Here is a 16,682-nt window from a genome sequence, read left to right as displayed (position 1 = left end):
ATTTATCTGAACTCACACAGATATTATGTGATCTATTATCTTTATTTTCTAAATACTTCCAAGTTAAAATGAAATCCATGCCACACTTACAGTTGTCTCCTTCACAGCTGTTGTTTGGTCTTGTCACACAATGCCCTCTATTTCTCATTTGAGAGAGAGCTTTTCATGTGACAAGACCAAATAACGGTTGCAAAAGAGACTACGCTTACTACTGTTCCTCCAACAGAGAGAAAATCAAAATTATTTGTCTACAGTTAGTTATGTCAAAAATGATTCCACATAATTTTACTTTGAAATGCATACCTTTCATATCCTGATAAATCTTGACCTTAATTGACAAGGCTTTTGCAAAGGCCACAAACCATCGCACTTACCAAATGAGCCCAGTATTTCTAGTTTAATGTCGTTCTTTGTGCATAGCCCTGTGATCCATGACATCATTTACATGAAAACAACACTCAAACACTGTGATTGATGCAAGATATTCAAATGCAACGATGTAATTAGTGCAAGATACATACCCTAATGCAGCAATCTAATTGGTGCAATACATATCCTAATGCCGCAATCTGATTAGCATAAGATACATACCCTAATATGGCATTCTGATTGGTGCGAGCAACATACCACTCTATACACTAACACAGAGTTATTTTTTTTATAAAAAAAGAAACTCAAAAATCTAAACACTTGAAGCCAGCTCCAAGTGTTCAATTAGTAAAAAAGAGGGGAAATAATCAAAACTTACAACGGTAGCAGCAGAACTATCCAACCTAAATCTCTCATTTTTTCCCCCAGCAGCTACCATGGCTGCATTTACAATACCAATCACACTCTGCTTTTACAGAGTGAACAACTGGAACAGGCCAAAACTTTTGCTCTGTAAAAATATGTCAAATTCAAACTCATATGCATCGATTTAAATTCATCTATGTTACCTCGTAGCATAAATAGTCAATGATATCAGGCACAATCAAGTATTTATAATGTACATTTTATTTGGACTGTTTAGCTGAAATTATTATATTTTGTACTTAAGAATGAGCAGCTCTAATTGTAATTAAAAAAGCTTGATAATTATTTTCCTGTAGTGCTGTCTTTAATTGTGGTAATCGAGTCTGTGACTCGCAGTTAAAAATTTTATCTTTGATTCTGCACTTGTCAGTGTTCACCCTTCAACTCTGAGATCTGATCCATAATTCTCCCTTCTAGCTTCTACACATTTCCTTGTAATTTAGTTAAGAGAATTTGGTGTTAGATCAAAATAACAACTTCTACCTGATAAGTTTGAGTATTCTCATAACCTGTTTGCTAGATAATATATGGATATTATTGGGAGAAGTTCCATGTTTATCACTTATAGAAGTTAAAGGGTTAAGGAAGGGTGCTGACTTTGAATGGGGCTCACAAATTAAATCCTGGAATTGGTATTAAAAAAGGGTATAACTCCAAATATTGAGAAATAGTCCCTTTGTGTGGCTTAAGGGTTGGGTATCCACTTATGATCTGGGAAACAATACTGTGACAAAAATAATAGGGGAACAGAAACTTTTTGTCTTTAAAGTTCATATTGAGAACAGTCTTGACCTCTCTCTGCACATCGCCCCAAGTTGAAGACTGTTGCTCTTCAGCCAAGATGTAACTTTGGTTGATATCCCTTGTGCTTGGTACTGGGTATCACCACAACATTGGTGGTTGTGTTAGTGTTCCTCTAGTTACTACCTACGCCCTCTGCATGACTGGGGCTGGTGCAGCAATTTCTTCAGCAACCATAAAATCTTCCTAAAAGAAATGCACACATTTACAGTTAGAAAGTAAAATGAAAGATGGTTGAATAGGCCAATTCTCAGATGTGAAGAGCCTCTACCTTAAAATAGGGGTAACCACTAAATCTCATTATGCAAAAATGATTGCTTTTCTCCTTTGTAGGTAAAACTCACTTTCCCACAAAGTTGTGTTTCATGACCTCACTTTAAAAGAGACAAAATCAAAGTGTCATGTGTCCTAACAAGAGCAAAATACTGCCCTGCCTTTGCCAATACATTCCCCTCAAGGAACTTGCAGTTTAGATTCTGAGATTTTACAGCATAATTGTGTTCACTGGAGCACAAACTGTTATCAGTTGTCACCAATTAATCAGTTACATTCAGCTGTACATTACTCTGTTAAATCATGTATGTCCTAAAGGATGCACACAGGGGGACACCTTTCTTAACTTTTGAACTCCTTTTCATTTCCTTCTACCAAAAAGTGCATCGCTGACACACATTTGCACAAAGAAAAACTCCAAAGTGTCTGGTCCAATGGAAACACCAATAATAGTGACAAAAGCTACAATATGTCTTGCATCTGACTCTTTCTATCTGTAGTCCGGTACACAAATCTCATGGCCACTAGTTATACCTCACAACAGAGGTAAAGACCAATCTAAAATATTAGGCTGCTTCTCCATAAAAACAACTCACCAGGTCATAGATGACTTTCAAAATAAGAGAACAGCTGGGACACCGAGCCACATCCTCTCCATTTTCCAACTCAGCCTAAAAAACATAACAATATCAAGTTTTAATTATGTCCATCAGGAAAGGAATGCCGATATGGGTCCTCTTTCAGTCATAACGAGGCACGAACAGGAACACGATACTGAAATTTTCAAGTATGTTTTTTTTTTTATGGCGTAGGAAAACGGAAGTTTTCGTAGGGAGGAACAATATTGTAATAAAATATGTGTTTATTGTTCATTGTGGTGTAAGATAGGAGATGAACTTTATCAGTTTGTCTCACGATAGAGTCACTTTGGACGTTGGAACAATATTATCATAAACTGGTTTCAAATCTAAGCAAAGTTCACACATCATCACACAGATTTTCAACCACTTGAAAAATTTGAGCATTTAGGTGTTTAGGTCACACGTAACCACCCGAGCCGTACGAACATTTCAGTAGTCTGCTTTAAAATTTCTACAGATAAACAATTTTAATTTTAAGACCTTAACGAAGTTTTTAACGCAGAAACTTTCTCAGTTTAATGGCGATTCGTTGTCAAAGCTGATCTACAAACCTTGGTGATTTCAAACTGATCTCCACAGGGGCATGGGTAGAAATAAGTCTCAGATTCCTCGTCGTATTCAAAGTCTTCGATCTCAACTTCGTCGTGAAAGACGGCCATCTTTGGCCATGTGTGCGAGCCTTCCGCGAGAATATTGCGTGGGTAATTTCAAAAGGATGTCGCAATACTTGCTGAGCAGCCAGGCCTTTAAGATGAGTGGGAGGCTTGGCTACTTTATAGGAAGTTGACCGAAACGTTATGCTTGCTGCGATCACGAGGGAGTCTCGTTTGCGGAACTTGAAGCATCCTGAAAGAAGAAATATCACGAGCACATGACATGGGCCAAGTGTACGTGATGGATAAAGTAATAACTCTGTTCAATAATAGGAAATTAACTGCAAAAAAAATTTTAAAAAAGGGAGAAAATTCACTACAAAAATTTTTAAAAAATGAGGTGGGGACATGAAATATCAAACAATAAAAGAGCTAAAAGGTGAAAATTGAAGGTTTATTTTTTCCCATGAAGGTGCTTCTGAAAAATTCTGTTTTCTCGATCCGTATGTGTTATTTACTCTCAAGGTTGAAGACGTTGAACAGCATGAGTTTTTTACTTAGATTTGCGATTGAGATTTTTTTTGGACAGTTCCTGTTGATTTCTGTGAGAAACTTCGACGCCAACCCTCATGATTGTCTGGGTTTTATTAATTCTCTCCAACTAATATCAACCAAAAATTTTTTCTAATTTGAAGTAACCTATTAAATGTTGAGCGAATCAGTTCGTAACGACCCATACTAGTAACAACCTTTGTAAAAAACCGGAAGTGCGGTCAGGGCGTGTTGTGAAAGAAAAAAAAAAATAAAAGCGCCAACATAGCAGTGGTTTCATAGTCCAAAGCTGACATTAGAAACTAGCTCTATTCTGTAAACAAGTCGTTTCACAAGATGGCCTCGTCGGTGAATCGCTGGAGAAAGTTGAAAAGGGCCAGTGGAATTGAAATCAGCAGCAATAATCAGATAGATGGCGCGCTGGATGAACACAGTTTGAACGAAATTGAACCAGAGTTATTCATCAAATTTATTCGAATTCCCTCGCTCAAAACGTACACAAGTTTGGTGCGAAAACTTGAAAACTGCTCGAAAAAATGGCTGACGGAATTTTTAGCGCTTGGAGGATTGACATCGCTGTTTGAAGTTCTAGAAAAATTAGGCGAGCGAGAAATGACAAAGTTTAGCGATGCTTTCTTGCAACTTGAATGTGTGAGGTGCATCAAAGCTGTGTTGAATAATATAACAGGACTGGAATTTATGACTTCGGATACCTCGTTAGCAAAACAACTTCTAAATGGTGAGTAAATACATTTACTTTTTTGCCAATTAATCGCAGTTAGGTGCACTTAAAGTTCAGAAAAAAAGCGAGCACTTGGATTGAAATACATCGATAGATTGCGGACTTCAGCAAATTTTGGGCGCGATGAAGCAATTCGTAACTTTCCATTCCTTTTACAAACTACCACTTGCTCCAATATTTTCCTGTTATTTTCGTCATCTCAAAAGTTGAAAATTTATTTTCATTTGGCCTAATGGGATTTCTTTGTGAAAAAGATACTTCCGTCAGACTGAAATTATCGCTATTTCAACCCTCTCACTCCCAAGATCTCATTAGTAATTCTCCCCACTGTCTCCCATATAATTCTTATTATGTTAGTATAGAAAATTTGGTATTGGATCAACTAATAATCCCCTAATTTATGTTTCTCTTTATTCTCATCACTCGTCTTTCTGATATTGTATTGATATTGCAAGGGGAATATCTGTCTTGGTCACTCATGGGAAGTAGAAGTTTAGTAGTTCAGTTTCATTGCTTCATGGTAAGTTGGAAATGTGTCAGATGATCGCTGACAGAGATATTTCGTACATGTTTCAGTTTTGACCTTTGTCCTAACCCATCCTTGCGTTAAACACTCGTCCAGATAGCTACAAAATAAGTGAATTTTCTCTGCAGAATAATCGTCTTTCCGGCTTATGGTTGCGATTTGCAGAAAGTGATCTTGTTGTTTTCATTAACGCTTTTAAAATCAGAAGATAATCATGATAAAGTAGAGGATTGTTCCTACAAGCCAAGCTTGGCATAAGCATTTTCTGAAAACAACTTTAAGCTCATGAACGGTTCATGTACGGCCATATCAGCTGATTATACTGCAAAATTTTCAACCACTAACGTTTTCAACGATTTCATATAATGATAAAACTTGAGGAATAGATTTATTTACCTTCCACAAATGCGTTGCTAATTCCCTCGTAAGCATAACGCAAAACAGAAAAGTACATTGTGCACATTTAAGTTGAAATTCCATAAATTAACATTTGAGGGTGTTTACGATTGCATTTTCAGGACTGGCAGTACACCAGATTTTAAGGCAGATCACTTCTCATAACAGATTTTTATTGTCTTTTTCCAACCTTCATGCAAACGTGTTATTCACAATCGGCTATACTCATCGAATTGAACCTTAATCGAACCCTTTCCCCCACTCTTTTGCATCATTAGCACTTTGTTTATACACACAGTTTCTGATATTGTCGAAATGGATTGTTTCATGTATGGCTTAATTAGAAGCCTCTGCAGCACGGAATTTCAACTTCCTTCCAAAGAATCCCAATGGGAAAGTTCTGCTTCTCGACTGTTTTCTCACTATCAGAAATCAATCTGTCAATCAGCACACAGCTTTACTGGCCTTTTGTAGAGGATCTGATGATAAACTAAATTCCTCACGTCCTCAGTGGAGAATTTCCGCAAAAAGAAATATAAGAGAGAAAATAACTTACCGCAAGAAGTCAAAATAGTGGTCCTGAACTTGAGCCTACAGATCAGGGTTTCCATGAATTCTGTACTAACTTTGAAGGGATTTTTTTCTTTAGGCGACATTTTGTTTTGATAAAACTAAAGATTTGAAAACAACGGAAATCGATTTGTTCGCTTGTTTAAAAGTACTGGGGGTCCAAATCGACAAACAGACCAAGTCAGGCAAGCAAATGATAGTGATCGTCTACGGAAGTGTTTTATGACTGACAGGATTGCAGATAACATACTTGAAATCCAAAGGACACTTCAAAGTGAGATCTCATAAACAAGGCCATGTTTGCGCACGTATCATCCGAGCTAACATACTGCTTCGCTGAATATCTTACAGTTTCTGAAGTTAGCCATTTTTCCGTAATAGTTAAACAGTGTTTTCGTGGTTTATCTAATCAGAATAGAGCTCATTACAATTGATTTAATTTGAGGTCGCCTCGCCCTGAGTTTTGCGTGGAAAACACTCGTCAAGATTTAAAGATTTAAAAGCTGACAAATGTAATATTATCGAGTGCTTTTAAATATTCTGATGACGTCGAACACTTCGGTGTTTACGCAAGAGAGGTCACTGCCTCTGTGGTATATGGTATTTCCTTTCTTAGTTCTAATGGAAATAATAGCAATTAAGAATTGAAGGGGCGTAACAAGGTAAACATGCATAGAATAAATTTAAAATAGGTTATTAGTAAGCAATGATAAGTCCAACTGGTCATTAATGTACAACCCGCGCGAGAAACACGCGAAGTACAAGAATAACAAACAATTTTGGCAATACACCAACCGTTTATTTGGAATGTACTGATTTAGAAAATACACACACTTGCTGTTACTTTCTAAATCATCGATCGTCATGTCGAAGAATTGGAAAAGACTTGCCAAAGCCGGTGGAGTGGAAATCAAAGATAACGCCGATGGCCGCGGCGAAGAACTCGACATCGATCTTCAAAAATTGAACGAGGTAGAACCCGAACTCTTTATAAAATTTCTGCGAATTCCTACCCTCAAGACATACGCAAGTTTGATTCAAAAGCTTGAAAAGAGTTCCAAGAAGTGGATGATGGACTTTTTGGAGCAAGGTGGACTGACTACGCTGTTTAGCGTTCTAGAAAAACTTTGCGAGCGAGGTCTAGCGAAGTTTTCCGACGCGTTTCTGCAGCTCGAATGTGTCCGGTGCATCAAGGCAGTCTTGAATAATGTGACGGGTTTGGAATATATGACCACCGATCCTTCACTTACGAAACAGCTTGTAACTGGTGGGTGAATTTTAATCATTATTTTGCGCAATGGAATTATTTATGTAGTTGTTATTCTTGTGTTGGCGCTAGAGCGCAGATGAACGAGGAAAAGCGCATTTAATCGACGAGATAAGTGACTTTTGGGTTCTGATAATGTTATCAATTCTTACTTGCAATATAAATCGATTTGTTGGTGGTTATCTTTTCATAATTTCCTTAGAGTAACAATAATTTTAAGCCGTGTTATTAGACCGGCTTTCCGCGCTAATTCACAGGTTGATGCAATTTACGCGCTAAAATTCCGCCTTTAACCAGCACATAAAGCAACTAAAACCCTACTCATCGAAATATAAAAGAGACGTTGTAAAATAAAGTTTTGTATTTGAATATATGCAACTAAAATTAATGAAGTGGATAGGTTCTTTCCGCGTTTTTAATCTCAACGACCTCGCATTAATTTTTTGAAAAACCTAAACTTGATGGGGTCATGTTTTTCTCGGTCATTAAGTGATTTTGGAAAAATATTTTTTGGAATTATATTAGTTGAATCAGACAATGACAAAGCCAGTTAATTAGTAGCAGTGACTGAAGAAAAAAAAATCATAGCTTGTCTGACACGCTAGAGAGTTCGGTTTTCATTCAAATGGGTGAGGAAAACAACAATATCATTTTCGTTCTTGGCGATTTTCTGCAAATCAAGGTCGTGAGCACGTCAAAATACAATAGAAGTATACAACAGCTTATTTCTTTGTGTTCGATTTTGCACGTAACTTAGACGCTAATCTGACCACAAAGACACAAATGTTAAGCCCATTAACGCTTCGTTAGTTCACTGATTGATCAACAATACAACCTGGCCTACTTTCGACAGCCCTCCTTTTGCGTATTATAAAACATTTCAAAGACGTGAGACTACGTAAGTAGAGTAACTTGATTTAGCATTGTTTTTAGGGAAGCAACTTAGCGAGCTCGCATATTGCAACAGGTTGTCCCGGGGTTAGGCCAGAGAAGCAAATGGTTTACTAAAATAAATCCGTGTCAATCAAATCGCTTGAGGCAAGGTTGCTTTTTGAACTAATTTGGAGCTCTTTCTTGTCAAATAGATGGTTTTTATACATTTATTTTAGCTTCGCAGAGTTTGCGCGCTTTCGTAACCTGAAGTCAATTCCGTACTCTGTGCGGAAGTACATTACTAAGTACAAAATTAAGGCATCACTCGTCACGCGATTTTCTCGAGTAAGTAAAAGTGATGTAAGTTTCCGCCGGAAGAAAGTCAGTTATAATTCTGTGGAAGCCACTCAGCTGGCTTGCGTTGCTTTCCATCTAAGAACGACATTAAATATTATTAAATATCATATACAGAGCACAGTCAAAACGCAACCTTTAAGATTCGATTGTGCTTCCACCGGAAATAGGTCAGTTACATAAGACCTGGTTGAGGCACTTGACTTGCGCACGGTTTCTTGAAAATGTTGAGAAAGTGTGTCTATTTTAAAAAAAAGCCAATATGTCTCTTGAGCCAACTGTCATCAGCAGCGTCTTCAACAGCTAATTAAATAAGATACTTTGTGAATTAATTAAAGAACTTAATCAAATGTACTTGAATACGCTTGAACTTTCGGCTTCCCTTATTTCAACACCCAGCTACTTCTCAGTCGTTTGAAAGCTGCATTCAATAATCATACTTTCCTTGTCACGATCCGGTAAACTCAGCAGAAACAGCGATTAACAGCTTTTTGTGACCTGTTACGAGTTTATTTTCCACTTGAATATCCTGTATTAATTGTTGCAGAGGAATTATCTTTGCGAAAATTTTGTGAGATTCATGCTTAATAAAGGGTTAGAGAATTATGATGAAAAAAATGCTCGAAGACCGTCTGTCAGTCGTCAACGAAAACGTGGGTTTGTGATTACATCAGAAGGGAAGAACCTTTCAATCAACCTTTTTTCTATTTTTTTAGAGGTTAGCGTACACGCCCCATCCGTTTCGTTGCCAAGAGCCTGTAATCCTCTAATTTCCTTCACGAAGTCAATTGATACTCACAATCATTTAACTTTGTCACAGCTGACTTACAGTCCTATTTTCTGTAACAATTTGTGTCGGTTTCGAAGCCAATATGATCATGATAATAAAGTTTTAAACATTGCGCGTAACTGCTTTGATACATGCTCTCTAAAGGCAGTGTCGGTAGTTTTGCCGACACGAATAGTTGTAAGTACGTGACTTCTCAAGAAACAAATCGATTCAAAAATCTAATCTACCTAAACAAACAAGAAAATTATAGGATCAATTCACTGATCTTAGACGCTATAGGCGGAATATGAAAAACGGAAAGTTCTATCGTTGATGTTCAGTTTTAAAATAGAACTAAAGCGAAAGATAACCCATCTAACGTTTTTCGCATCCGATTACATAAGAACCCATAAGGAACCAATTTCCTAGAGTCACAAAGTACTAAAAGGTCACGTTTTAAATTGAATTAAGGAAGCATTGTTTATCACGAACAAGGTGTCCCTGCTGTCAGTCTATGTTATTATATGCACTGACTTCGGTTTCGCTGCGGATCACAATCAACGAGCTTTCGAAGGTCGAACAAGCGTTTTGTTTTGCAATTGTCGTACTAAGCAATGGAGACTTCAGGTTGGAAAAGACTGCGTAAGATGCCAATTTTTCAACAAAATGTCCATATCGAGGCAAATCATCAAGGACAGTTCAGCAACGTTGAACCAGAGCTTTGCGTGAGTTTACTCCGAGTTCCATCACTGAAAAACTACTCTGCCCTTCATCCAAAACTCGCCAAATGTTCGGCACAGTGGATGACAGAATTTCTGGAACAGGGAGGCCTGGAAGTGTTAATGAACGCTCTTGAAATTCTCTCTGTCCGTTTATCGGCTCAAAACCGACATTTCGCTTTCATGGACGCCTTTGTAGCGCTCGAATGCGTTCAGTGTATCAAAGTAATTCTGAATTCACAGGCTGGTGTCATATACTTCAGTTCCTCTCCAGATCTTGTTTGTCAGCTGGTATATGGTAAGAGCACACCTTCTATTGAACTTTGATATTTATTTTACCCCATGTGTTTCAATATTTTCTCGTTCATGAATATATTTTTGCCCTAAGGGTTTTGGTGCATGCATCTTGAAAGTTCTATAGTCCCATAATTTCGTTTTCCATGTCGTGAAATGCGTAGTAAAAATTAGTTTCATTTCTTGCCTTAGTGCAATTAGCATAATACTGGAAAATCTAACCTCTAAATCAAGCCAAACGCGAAATACTCAATCACGTTTTATCATTTTCTTGTTTATATTTATTTATGCATCAGTGAATTATTTTGTTTTTGTGTTTGCACGAATTTCATTTCCTAATGTCAGTCACCGGAAATTCGTAACTACAAGTAATGTTCTTTTGTTTCAAGCGTTATCAAGAAAAAGAGGCGAGATGAATTCCTCGCCTAAGATTCTACTAACGGGTCTGTTACTGTAGGAATTATCAGTACAGTATCATAGCTGTTGTGTCTGATATTTGAAATGACTGCTATAACATTATTTTCCGATGCAGCAAACGAGATTCTCAAGATCAATTTAGCTAGCGGTGAAGTGTCATCGGGAAAACGAGCCCTCGTTCTATCGAGGGAACATACCGCTGACTCCTTGTCAAAATAAACGAATTTCACGCCTCTACTCGTTTAGTAAGTACGTAATGATGAGTAAGGTTCGAGGAAGAAGTTTATTCCTGCAGCTTAAAAGGGAAGAAATAAATTTTAGAATTTACTTCGCCGGGTAAGAGACAACTTCGCCCTCAAAGAGTTCGCCCAAAAATAAAATTTATTTATTTGGAAACCCAGAAAAAAATTGTTACGTTAAGTTTGGAACCTGGCAATCAAAAACTTGATAATGAGAAAAGTTTGAGTGTGCATGTGGAAAATTCAGAGAAACTTGATACAGCTTAAGAAATTTGAAAAATTTCATTGAAGTCATAAATTAATGGACAAGTACCAGTAAAGACAGTAGAATCATTTTTTCAAGGATTGCAAGAATCCCGGGGTCTTTTGTTTTACCAGTAACACCCACGATTAAATTCTGAATCTGCGGAAAATATGCGCGAAAATCACCTCTACTAAAAAAAATTTAAAATTTGGCTTTGTTTGATGTCTGCTTTAAACATAGTTCTGGCGACTCTTTGTATCACCTTAGCTTGGGTGACCGGAGCTGGCTAGCATTTTCGGGATTTAATTCTCGCTCAAATTTAGATCAACCTAATTAACAAACTGTTTTCAAATTGCCAGTTGATTACGTTATTAACACAAGGCGTCATCTGGAATTTTACCGTCTTTTCGTATTTTATTAAAAAGAAACCTGGAGTGGTGAAAACGCCTTCGTTGCCATGGAAAACTAACTGACTGACATGATTGGCATTTAATAGTCCTGTGCTCTGTGGGACACCAAATCTACCTGCAAAATGTATTCCACTCAAGAATTTAACAAAGATGTCGAAAATGACCGTTAAGAACAAATGGAATACTCTGAAACGGCACGTATCGACTGGAGATCAAAATTACTGTCTTCCCATTGAAGCTTCTCCCGAATTTTGTGTCCGACTACTGAGATTTCCATCTGTCCAGACTTACCATAGCATTCACAGCAAGTTAAAAAGTTCATCGGACGAATGGATCTTTGAATTTCTCCAGAACAACGGCATGGAAGTGTTACTCGATGCTTTAGAACGATTAAGCTCGCTCAAGTTGTTCGTAGACGCTGTGATGTTACTGGAATGTACTTCTTGTATCAAAACTGTGATGAATTCTAAAACTGGGCTGGATTTCATGGTTGGAAATCGTGACTTCACACGACGACTTGGAATAGGTTAGCGATTTCAGTTACATTTAAAATCATTTAACTCGTCTTAACGGAATTTTCTTTCCATTTTTCAAAAATTGCATATTAAATCGAACACCAATTTTTCGAAGTGACGTTTGGCTTGGCCACAATTGTCCCAAATCAACGAGAAAGAATATCAACAGTTTCGTGATAAAACGCGGGTATATCGGCGTGTTCCAGACAGAACTTGCAATGTTTATCACTGAACCACGCGAAAGTTGTCTATTTTCATACTATGACAACACGTCATAGTTTTCCATGAATCAGCAATTTTATCATTTTATATTCATAAATAGCAATTTTTCATGAATTTTCTCGGTTTTAAAGAGAGAGAATCTAAATGAAATTTGAAGCAATTTCCGTGAAATATTTTAAATTTCCTCCGACAATTAAGTTACCGATTTAATCTACTCAGATTAGGGTTAACCAAAACACCTTACATTAAGATTTTCAGGCGATATTTCGGTAATAACTGACGAATTCCATAACTCAAAACAATATTACTTGCAAAAACAAACAATATTCTTTGAGTAAACGATATTGATACATCCAGACAGAGGTACATGAACTATTCAACGCTGGTTCGGCCGTCGGCGGTTTTTGGCCACTAAATTAATTAGTTTGTGTCAAACCACGAAATAGGAATTTGGCATGTTAAAAAAAAAAAGAATTGACATAATTTTTTTCACTGGGTTTTTTTGTTAAATACGCTTTGAAAATCCAGTTGTAAGTCCTTTGTTCCTCAATTTTTTCAGCACTCCAGGTCTTTAGTGTCAGGGAGGTCTAAAGTAAACATTTTAAGCGGCCACAATAGGATAGTACTACCTTGAAGTTTTTCAGGTGCTCTCGAATTCCGTAATTTGTGACAGTGTACACTGAATTTCGCTCGAACGTTTTCCCTCACTCCTTGATGAAAATGAAAATTTTCTTTTTCTTTCAAATTTTTCAGTGGCTTTTGAAGAGTTAGTCTGCGCAGATAATGAACGTTGGTAAACAGTTTGTGAGCTATCGTGTTTGAGAAGTTGAGCCTTTTTGCGTTCAGTTGTGTAACAAAAAAAAACAAACAAACAAGAAACACACAGAGCTAAAATTAAGAGTATAATGCCATTAAAGGTTCCACATTGTACGCAAATGGCAAATATCTAGACCAGCTGCAGAGATTCCAACCCTCCCGATTTGATCGGGAGTCTCCCGATTTGATGTCTTGCCTCCCGTTCTCCCGATTTTTACCAAATTCTCCCGATTTATCATAAAATTCTGAAAACTAGGGGAAAATTGCTAATCTTTAGAATTTTTGGCGATCTGTCACTGTGAAACACTCATATTATACTTACTTTCTTCGCGAAGAGCATTATGGTATGTTATAACTCAGGCCGGAATGATGTCAAAATTCAGGAAATGGCACTTGAGAGAACCTAAATTTGCAAAATTTCCCGGGGGCATGCCCCCTGACCCCCCTAGAAGCTCGCGCCTTTGGCACTAATAATTACTCCCTATTTTCCATCAAATGGGGTTGGAATCTCTGCAGCTGATAATTTTTTAGATTTCTTTACTGTTCTGTTTGCCAGAGCTGTAAAAATCTCTGACACTTTTTCAGAGCTTTAGTCGCAAGGAGAGGTCATCCGTGGCAGTTACTGCCAAAATAAAGTGAAAACGAATTTTTCGATCAGCGGGTCTGACCAGTCAACCAGTCGCTATTACGTGTAAAACAAAGGCAAAAATACCAGTAGTCAGACGGACAATACAGGCCCTATCATATATTAACTTAACTCACGGTTTATAATGGTCGATCAAATGATTAATTCCCGGGGGATTTATAATACCCAGGCGTCAACAATAATAGAAACGAAGTGCTTTTGTTGGAAGTATTCTGTGATATTAATAAGACGACCCAGCAGTTTTCCCAACGCGAATTTTAACTGGGATCGTCGGGTCTATGCGCATTTTGCAGTCATGCGGGTGTCACAACTCGCTCTGAAGCCATAGAAACCCCTATTTGGAAATGCAATTTTAATATACACGGTTTTTTGAGGGTTTTCCTGTTTGTGAACAGTTTGACGTGGAATTAAAATGGCTCTCAATTCAAAGTCAAAATGGCGAAAGATTTCTGGGGACGGCAACGATGGTTCGTCCGTTAGAAATGTGCTAATTTCCGACGCGGAACCCGAACTGTGTGTTAAGCTTTTAGAAACACCGTCGCTCAAGAACTTTTCAGGACTTCGAGCCCGTCTAGAGAAAGCAAACAAAGAATGGCTGAACGAATTTCTAAACCTCGGAGGAATGAGCTGTTTGTTAGACGGCCTCTCATCTTTATCATCTGGGGACAGGCAGAACCGTTTCATTGAGGCCCTTGATCAAATCGAATGCGTTCGATGCGTAAAAGCTGTAATGAATTCACCAGTCGGTTTGGCTATTATGACCGCGAGCAATGAATTAACTAGATCTTTGGTAAAAGGTAAGATTCTAGGATTTAACACTCTTAATAGTACGGTTTGCAAAACCATTGACGATTCTTATAAAGCTTCCAAGTATTTTAAATATGACTGGAGGTAAATATTACCGGCCATTAGTACACGCTGGCTTAAATCTTGAATTATAAAGAAAGTTCATTAATCCCGTTAGAAATTATTGTTGCCTTCAAACTTTGTAAAGAGATGTAGGCCTTCTTAGTTGCCTAAAAATTTCCAGATAAAAAACAATTCAACTTTGAATTTCAAGAAGTTAATATTTTGTCCTTGGTACAATAATCCAGTTTTTTATACAAGTCAGTTCAGGTAAGTAGACTGAATTGCTTTCTTTGTTGACCGACGAACAAAGAGAGACGAATAATTTACATAGCATTTTAATTCTTGTTTGCTTTTCCTACCATATTATTTTTAATTTGTTTTTTCCCGGGCGTTTAGGATGTTTTCTTTTGTGATTTTTTAAGGATTTACCTGGTTGACTCTGCGACGAAATTGTTGATATTTATTATGCAGCAAAACAAACGATATTGTTCAACCGAATAATAGTAAAATACACGAAAAACCTGATATCGACGGAGAATAATGGAGCAAGCTTTTTAACAGTGTTTAAGTTTATTTTTCCGAACTACCGGTGCACCTCTACTGCTAAATTTTCATCGCCCTCTGATATTTTGTTTACGTCAGTTGTTTTCAAAACTCATTACTGACCTTGTGAATTACCAAGCTTTATCAATCGCCGCACTATTATGAATTTTTGTGCTGAAAGCAAACATAGTTAAATCTAGATGAGATAAGTATTTCCTCTGAATTAATTAATTTTCGGCCAATGTCTAGCCAAAGCTGTCGTCATTTCTTGTTAAGATATTACGGAGGGAAAATTTGGGTTTTCATTCAAACTGAAAAAGCATGCAAATCTTTCGCGCAATTCCTGTAAAAGTCTACATACCCTTAAAGCTTAATAAACACTGATTTCGCACATGTAAGTTACTTGTATGAATTTGACCATTTAGAAGAATAGGAGCTTATTCATTCTCGCCGAGATGTTTATAAAGCATATTTGACGACGCTTTTAATCAATACCTTTTGTTTTTCCTCGGGGTGGTTTGCGCCAAAAAGAAAAATAAAAATAGTCTGTCTGGGATGTGTATTTTGACTCTTCGTTGTTTTTTAACCATTGTTTTAACTTTTTAAGATAAATGTTGTATTTCAAAATGTAAGAAAAAACATAAACCCCCAGACAGTCTCGTGCGCTTGGCTTGCATCGTTTGAACCTTGCAAACCTTCTATTTTTATGCCAGCAAACTACTAAAGATTCACATTTCAAGATGAAACCTATCACTGTTTACACGTTATACTGAAGTTGAGGTGTGGCGCCATGACAGACAACGAACACATCCAGTCGAGCTAAATGATCAAGAGAAACGTTTTTTTTCTCTGTGTTTCTAAAGTGTTTAAAAATGTTTCTTGTCAACATGACATGTTAATTCAGCGTTTAATAACAGAATGATAGTAAGAAACGTGAATATTTGTGTCAGGGGTTTCTCCTCTCAGAATACACTGCAGTTTTTTAAGGTGTCACGTTTTTGTTTAGTAGTGGAAGGCATCGAAATGTACTTAGTTAAAAAAAACAACAGAAACAAAACTTGCGCAGGGTCATTTTCTGCTCATAGATTCTTTTGTATTACCTCGTTGCCGTCTACCCCTGTCTGAGTTCCGTATTTACGCGATTCCTCGGCAACTTCATCGTCCATGAACTCAGTTTTATTGCAGGCGTTTAAATGTAGATTGACACAATTTTTCAGTCGAAAACCAAGAGACTAAACATGTTAAAGTGATTGTAAATTCTTCGCGGGGGGGCTTCATTAAACTGTCATTTTACATAGCTGATGCCGATTTAATTAATAGCATATCGCTTGCGTTTTACTCTTTCTCTCTTTTCTCTTTCATGGAAGACAAGAGAGGATAATTCCTCTCATGTGGAAGACGATAATTCCTTCAAATGAACTTAAAGAACGTCAGGTTGTGTTAAGGAAAAGTTACGTTGGGGCTAATTTATCTCAGACAAATTTATTTTTCTACACTTCGGCAGGAATTAGAATCTTTTAGTATTTATCTCTCGATTTAATGGAGGTTCTATGTTTAGTCAAGGCTGGCCGAAATTATTCTGAAATACTGTCAGCAAAGGCTTCGCGATCGTAAGT

General features: G+C 37.2%; 2 protein-coding genes across 7 annotated transcripts in view; one reads left to right on the top strand and one right to left on the bottom strand.

The window, feature by feature from the left end:
- Nucleotides 1–978: 978 nt before the first annotated feature.
- Nucleotides 979–6,296, bottom strand: LOC113686468 (diphthamide biosynthesis protein 3). 2 transcript variants are annotated; one of them, XM_089191169.1, is made up of 5 exons: nucleotides 6,140–6,296; nucleotides 5,876–5,990; nucleotides 3,062–3,356; nucleotides 2,466–2,540; nucleotides 979–1,782 (listed from the first exon to the last, which is right to left on the bottom strand). In XM_089191169.1, the coding sequence occupies exons 3-5, from the start codon at nucleotides 3,167–3,169 to the stop codon at nucleotides 1,723–1,725; spliced, it is 243 nt and encodes an 80-aa protein (XP_089047295.1). In that variant the 5' UTR covers nucleotides 3,170–3,356; nucleotides 5,876–5,990; nucleotides 6,140–6,296; the 3' UTR covers nucleotides 979–1,722. The 2 variants fall into 2 exon arrangements, with proteins under 2 accessions (XP_089047295.1, XP_027059890.2); XM_027204089.2 differs by lacking the exon at nucleotides 6,140–6,296 and having other exon boundaries at nucleotides 5,876–6,015.
- The window catches only part of LOC113686464 (inverted formin-2), a 31,748-nt gene continuing 18,962 nt past the window's right edge, over nucleotides 3,897–16,682 (top strand). Inside the window, exon 1 of one of the 5 annotated variants that reach the window (XM_027204082.2) lies at nucleotides 3,897–4,394. In XM_027204082.2, coding sequence (XP_027059883.2) covers nucleotides 3,992–4,394 — 403 coding nt within the window. In that variant the 5' untranslated portion in view covers nucleotides 3,897–3,991. Of the gene's footprint in view, nucleotides 4,395–6,307; nucleotides 7,157–8,877; nucleotides 10,170–11,543; nucleotides 12,002–13,877; nucleotides 14,472–16,682 lie in introns of those variants that run through there. The other 4 variants (XM_027204081.2, XM_027204083.2, XM_089191150.1 and 1 more) reach the window with 4 other exon arrangements.

The sequence above is a fragment of the Pocillopora damicornis genome, chromosome 13, assembly GCF_964200805.1.
Source record: "Pocillopora damicornis chromosome 13, jaPocDami1.2, whole genome shotgun sequence".
Classification (NCBI taxonomy): Eukaryota; Metazoa; Cnidaria; class Anthozoa; order Scleractinia; family Pocilloporidae; genus Pocillopora; species Pocillopora damicornis.
The sequence above is the reverse complement of the archived record's forward strand: the minus strand, read 5'-3'. Positions and strand labels throughout refer to the sequence as shown.